This window comes from Myotis brandtii, unplaced genomic scaffold (genome assembly GCF_000412655.1).
Source record: "Myotis brandtii unplaced genomic scaffold, ASM41265v1 scaffold329, whole genome shotgun sequence".
NCBI lineage: Eukaryota > Metazoa > Chordata > Mammalia > Chiroptera > Vespertilionidae > Myotis > Myotis brandtii.
In genome coordinates this window covers 1,308,188-1,314,667 of record NW_005362676.1, presented here as the reverse complement: position 1 = coordinate 1,314,667, position 6,480 = coordinate 1,308,188, and the positions used below count along the sequence as shown (strand labels likewise).

The window sequence follows — 6,480 nt, the reverse complement described above, 5'->3', positions numbered from 1 at the left end:
AGGTGGCATCGGGACCACGTGCCTCCCGTCTCTTCCCGGCAGGCCTGCCCCCAGGCGGCACCAGGCACAAGCACCGCGGGACCCAAGTGGGCGCCCTCTGCTCCCAAGGGCTGTGTGCACCAGGAGGGTTCCTCTACTTCTAGATGGACAAGCAGGATCATGGGGTTTTATTTATATATTTATTTTTAAATAAATATTTTCATTGATTTCAGAGAGGAAGGGAGAGGGAGAGCGAGAGAGAGAAACATCGATAATGAGAGAGAATCATGGATCGGCTGCTTCCTGCACGCCCCACACTGGGGATCGAGCCCGCAACCCGGGCGTGTGCCCTGACCGGGAATTGAACCGTGACCTTCTGGCTCATAGGTGGACGCTCAACCACTAAGCCACGCGGCCAGGCTTGTTTTTCTTGTTGTTGTTTTTTTCCACTTTAGAGGGATAAAGGGGCACAGAGACCATGGTGCTGTGGAGGACCCCGTCTTTTCGAGTCACAAAAAAAGCGGAAACCCCCCCGCGACCCCTCTGTAGGCCTGGCCTGCTCAACCCAGAGGGGCCGCCTCCAGGAGCCTAGGCCCCGCTGTGCGCCCTGTGCCACATCCCATCTCCCGGCCCAGGGCCCTGATGCAAAGCGAAATCCTGTGAACACAGAACACAGTCATGCCAACGTCCAGCCATAGCAACACGGAGCAGTCGCGCCAACACGGGGCAAAGTCATGACAACAGAGCAAAGCCATGCCAACGCAGTGCAAAGTTATGCCAATGGGTGCAATCCTATCCAACATGGACCATCTGATGCCAACGCAGTGCAAGGTTATGCCAACGGGTGCAATCCTATCCAACAGGACCATCTGATGCCAACGCAGTGCAAGGTTATGCCATGGCCTATGAGTGAATCACCAAAGACAGCAGCACAAACACATTAAAAAACAGGCTGCACTCCGTGGGCTCAGCTGGCAGTGCCCAGGCACAGCCTGGCGAACGGAATGGCGGCACAGGAAGGGGGGTGATGAGGGCACAGGCAGGCACTGCCATGGTCAGGCTGCCCCTTACGGAAGCCCTGCTCTCCCACCGGTTCTGACCCCTGACCCCGCATGAGTGGCAGTGCTATCCCGCCCAACGTTATCGTGCCCGTGAGACCGGACACGGCATTATTTCTAATAGAAACCTATGGCTTTAATTGTGAACACGGAACTTCGTGAATGAGTGACGGGTTTTCAGTAGGCGTTTGACGAGCCCCCCTATGCTATTAAAGACCTTTATGTCTAAATTGGTCATAAAATAAAATAAGAACCCTGCTGCCTGAGAAAGCGGGGTTTCCATGTGCTTGAGGGCCTGTTTCTGTGACCATTCAGCACGAACAAGACCAATGAGGAGAGACAGGGCCCCAGCAGCACCCCAACATCCTCCCTTTTCTCATCGGATCTGGACTCGGACCCGGGGCCCGGCACCACCTCCTGCACAAGACACGCCCAGAGGAACAGCCAGGTTGTCTGTTGTTGTTGGTCCTCAACCAAGGATACTTTTCCGGTGATTTTTAGAGAGAGTGGAAGGGAGGGAGGGAGGAGGGGCAGAGAGAGAGAGAAACATCGAAGTGAGAGAGACACATCGACTGGTTGCCTCCCGCATGTGCCCAGACCAGGGCCAGGGATGGAGCCTGCAACCCAGGTATGTGCCCTGGACCCGAATCGAACCTGGGACCCTTCAGTCTGCGGGCCGAAGCTCTATCCACTGAGCCAGACCAGCTACGGCTTAAAAAAAAAAAGTTTATTGATTTAGAGAGAAAGGAAAAGGAGAGATAAAAACATCAATGTTGACAATCATGGATCAGCTGCCTCCCACACGCCCCCTACTGGGGATGGAGCCCTCACCTGGAATCGGAGGGTGACCTGCTGGTTCAGAGGTTGATGCTCAATCACTGAGCCACAGCGTCCGGGCAAGAGCTAGGTATCTTCCTAAGCCAGTGATGGCGAACCTATGACACGCGTGTCAGAGGTGACACGCGAACTCATTTTTTTGGTTGATTTTTCTTTGTTAAATGGCATTTACATATAAAATAAATATCAAAAATATGTCTTTGTTTTACTATGGTTGCAAAGATCAAAAAATTTCTATATGTGACATGGCACCAGAGTTAAGTTAGGGTTTTTCAAAATGCTGACACGCCGAGTTCAAAAGGTCGCCATCCCTGCCCTAGGCCCTTCTTGGAGGGATATGGGGCAGGTGGCAGCTGGGTTTCTAAGTCCCTAGGAGACTGTACCGGCTGACAGAGAAGTCGCCGCAGTATGCCTGTCTCGCTCCCATGGCGCCCCCTGTCACCAGGAAGCCGGGCCCTGCCAGCCGGGCAGTGGCCTGGCTGCGTCACTTCCCTGCCGGGAGCGCCAACAAGGGTTTCCCTGTCTTGTGCAGGTGTGGTTATGAGGCCTGTGAGAAACCGGGCGAGGCCTCCATCCTGGGGGCCTAGCAAAGCCAAGTGCAACATTGACAAGGTCCCTGCCCAGAAACCATCAAGACCCGCCGTAAGACTTAGCTTCCACCTACGAACCAGGTTCGATTCCTGGTCAGGGCACATGCCCGGGTTGCAGACTCGATGCCCAGTGTGGGGCGTACAGAGGTGACTGGCTGCCTCCTGCATGCCGCCTACTGGGGATGGAGCCTGCAACCCGGGCATGTGTCCTTGACCAGAATGAAATCTGGGACCTTCACTCGAAGACTGCTGCTCTGTCCACTGAGCCACACCAGCTGGGCCAGCAGCGCTATTATTATTAACATCAGCGGAGGGCAGGGCTGACGGGGAGTCCCTGGCCTATTGCTCAGCGCCCCCAGGTGGCCAGGCCCGGCCTCTGCAGGCAGGTGTGACAGGCACTGACCTACTGACCTGGCGGCTCAGCCAGGTGGCCTCCGGGGCACAGAGGCCGAGATGGCTCTGGTGACAGACACGATTCCAGACAGGTGTGCGGCTCGCTTTTGCACGGCCTCCTCCAGTCACCTGAGCTCCCCACAGTAAGGACGACAGAGACGCAGGCAAGGAATTCCATCTCTGTCCTTCCCCCTTCCCCCTTCCCCCCCGCACCCCCTGCACCCCAACCCACCGGCCTTGGTTTTAATTGAACAGCGAGGAGGCCGCCCACCGGTGAGGCCTGATAGCATCGGATTAGCACCGAGCAGAGGAGGGAAGCCATTTTTCAGGCTTTTAAAATGCAAGCAAACGGATCTATAAAAGACAAAGGAACGGATCTGGTCTTGTCTGAAGCCCTCCTTCCCTGCTGGGTGGTTTTCTCAAGTCGCTCATTACACGAACATTTCATGGGGCTCCCCAGACACCGGAAACTGAGCGGCAAGGGAGAGGCCCTAAATCCACCCAACAGCTCCTTGCCTGGGGCTTGGAGGCTGTGCCAGCCCCTCATCCTCCCTCCCCAGCACACAGGCCTGGTGATCTGCCACCCCTCCCAGGGGCCCTCCCCCAGCCAGGAGAGGGCGCCAAAGACATTTGGGGTGTGAACTCCATAGGAAAAGCAACCTATATATGAAAGGCTAATATGCAGTGTCCCCTCAGGAGTTCGACGTGTGCGGACTACCAGGTGGCAGCGTAGAAGGCAGGCAGGCCCCGGCCAGCAGCCGGAGGGAAGGCTCCAATCGGCCCTGATCACTGGCCATGCCTAGGGACCCTACCTGTGCACAAGTTTCGTGCACCGGGCCTCTAGCATTGAAATAAAATAACTGTTGCCCTTGCCCATGTGGCTCAGTGGTGGAGCATCGATCTATGAACCAGGAGGTCATGGTACGATTCCTGGTCAGCGCACATGCCTGGGGTTGCTGGCTTGATCCCCAGTAGGGGGCGTGCAGGAGGCAGCCGACTCATGATTCTCTCTCATCATTGATGTTTTTTTCTCTCTCTCCCTCTCCATTCCCCTCTCTGAAATCAATAAGAACATATTTTTTTGGGGGAAATAATGATAATAGCTACAGGGCCCAACTTCTGCCCGCCTACTGTGAGCTAGGACCAGGCCTCAGTCCTCTCTAATCCTTACACGAACAGCCACTGTGGCATGCAGGGCTGCGAGCATAGTAGGTGCACAATAAATGCGCACCAAATGCATGAATGGTCCCCCGAGGGGCGGAATGTGAGGCTCAGGGCCTGCGTGACGGGGCCTCCCACTCGGGCCTGCCCTCCCTGAGGCCCCCACTTCTCCCAGCCACACCCCCCCTCCCCGCCAGCTGGGAGGGACCAGGTCTCTGTCATCACATGGAGGCCAGACCCTAACGACAGGCTCCACTAGGGCGAGACATGGCTTCTCCTCCCGTCTCTCCCGCCTGTAAAGTCACGACTATAAAGAACTCCAGATCCCAGAGGGATGTTTTGAGAATTAGCGAAAGGAGGTTGTAAAAGTCTCGGAAGAGGGACTCGCTGCAGGAACGTTACAGCTGTGCCTGCGTGAGCCCGGGTTCCGGGCTCTGGGGGAGCGGGGACTAGGTGAGGCTCAGGATGCGAGGTGGATCCTCACTGCCCAGCATCACCCCCATGTGGTCACTGGGCCATTCTCTGAGGGGCCGGTCTGCCTGGGGCAGGTTTGGGTAACAAAGAATGAGAGCGAGAGAAAGGAAGGGAGGTGGGGAGAGGGAAGAAGGGAGGGGGAGAGAGGAAGAGAGAGAGAGGGAGAGGGAGAGAGGGGGTGAGAAAGGGAGGAAGGGAGGGAGGGAGGGAGGGAGGGAAAGAGAGAGAGAGAGATGGGGGAGAGAATACCCTTACAGTAACTCCTTCTTCTGTTTGTGCCTGGAAGGCACTTGCCTGGGAAAATGTCAAAAGCACATGTGACAGATTCCCCCCGACTTGGCATGAGCGCCACAAGCCTCGGAAGCTGTTGGAACCTGAGCCAGCAGGTTTAAGCAAGAACGAAAATCCCCTGTCCCGGCTCCAGCCCGAGACAGCAGATGCTATCTTAGACCCCCCCACACACAGCCCCCCACACCCCCACACACACCTACACACACACACACACACACAGCCACACACACACACACACACAAACCTACACACACACACACAAACCCACCTACATACATCCCCCCACATCCAGCCATCCAGCCATCTCCCCACCCCCGGTCTCTCTGAGTTGCAGACTCTGGTTGGGACATGGCAGCTGGGGAAGCAGAGAGCTGGGGTGACCCCAGAGGGCAGGCTGGTCTGCCCAGAGCCCTGGATTCTGATTGGCGAGCAGGGAGCCAGGAGCATGGGGGCTTGCAGGGGGCGCTCTCCCCGTCTCTCTAGTTTGGTAACTGACCTCGCCACCAGAACAGTTTCAAATCCCCGGCACCCCTGTAAGAGCCTCCTTGAGCTTCTACCCCAGGGACAGGGGCCCGCCCGGCCTGGGGCGGGGCACAGCAGAGGAACAGAGCCATGCGCCGCCAGACCAGAGCTGCCCGCACCTCAGCCTACTTCCTGCTGGCCACCTTGGCCATGGGACCCGCGCTTCCGTACTGCGTGCGGCCTCTGCCGCTTGGTTGCCACCCACACCTGCACATCGGCCTCCAGATGATGTCATTGTGCCTGTCGGACAGGCCCCCTCTGTGTCCGCAGCGACCCGTCAGGCACCATGGGGCCCTCCCAGCGAAACCGAGGCGAGTTGCCACCAGTTTGAGTTCTGATCAGAAAACAACCAGAGCCCGGGCCCCGTCTCTCTAGTTTGGTAACTGACCTCGCCACCAGGACAGTTTCAAATCCCCTGCACCCTTGTAAGAGCTTCCTTGAGCTTCTACCCCAGGGACAGGGGCCTGCCGGGCCTGGGGCAGGAGGTGCAGGGCACAGCAGAGGAACAGAGCCATGCGCCGCCAGACCAGAGCTGCCCGCACCTCAGCCTACTTCCTGCTGGCCACCTTGGCCATGGGACCCGCGCTTCCGTACTGCGTGCGGCCTCTGCCGCTTGGTTGCCACCCACACCTGCACATCGGCCTCCAGATGATGTCATTGTGCCTGTCGGACAGGCCCCCTCTGTGTCCTCAGCGACCCGTCGGGCACCACGGGGCCCTCCCAGGGAGACGCAGGTGAGTTGCCACCAGTTTGAGTTCCGATCAGAAAACAACCAGTGCCCGGCCGGTGTGGCTCAGTGGGTGAGCATTGACCTATGAGCCAGGAGTTCACGGTTCGGTTCCCTGTCAGGGCACATGCCTGGGTTGCAGGCTTGATCCCTAGTAGGGGATGTGCAGGCGGCAGCCGATCCATGATTCTCTCTCATCATGGATGTTTCTATCTCTCTCTCCCTCTCCCTTCCTCTCTCTGAAATCAATAAAAAAATAAACACATAAGCAAATAAATAAAAACCTTGGTGAGAGTTGTGTGGCAGGATTGTCAAAAGCCACGGGCTCCAGGTGGAAAAGGGACTGTCCCTTTCAAATGGCGCCCGGCATGGGGTCACCGGCGGGTGCAGCGTTTGCAAAGAAAGTGCATTTGCCTGGTCACACAGGGCCCTCCTGGGTGACACCGGC

The 6,480-nt window shown here is 57.3% G+C and overlaps 1 protein-coding gene across 1 annotated transcript in view; it reads right to left on the bottom strand.

Moving 5' to 3' along the window:
• The window catches only part of ADAMTS17 (ADAM metallopeptidase with thrombospondin type 1 motif, 17), a 92,038-nt gene that overhangs the window by 2,081 nt on the left and 83,477 nt on the right, over positions 1-6,480 (bottom strand). Inside the window, 1 exon segment of the mRNA XM_014543573.1 lies at positions 4,245-4,273. Within this exon segment, the coding sequence (XP_014399059.1) occupies positions 4,245-4,273 (29 nt within the window).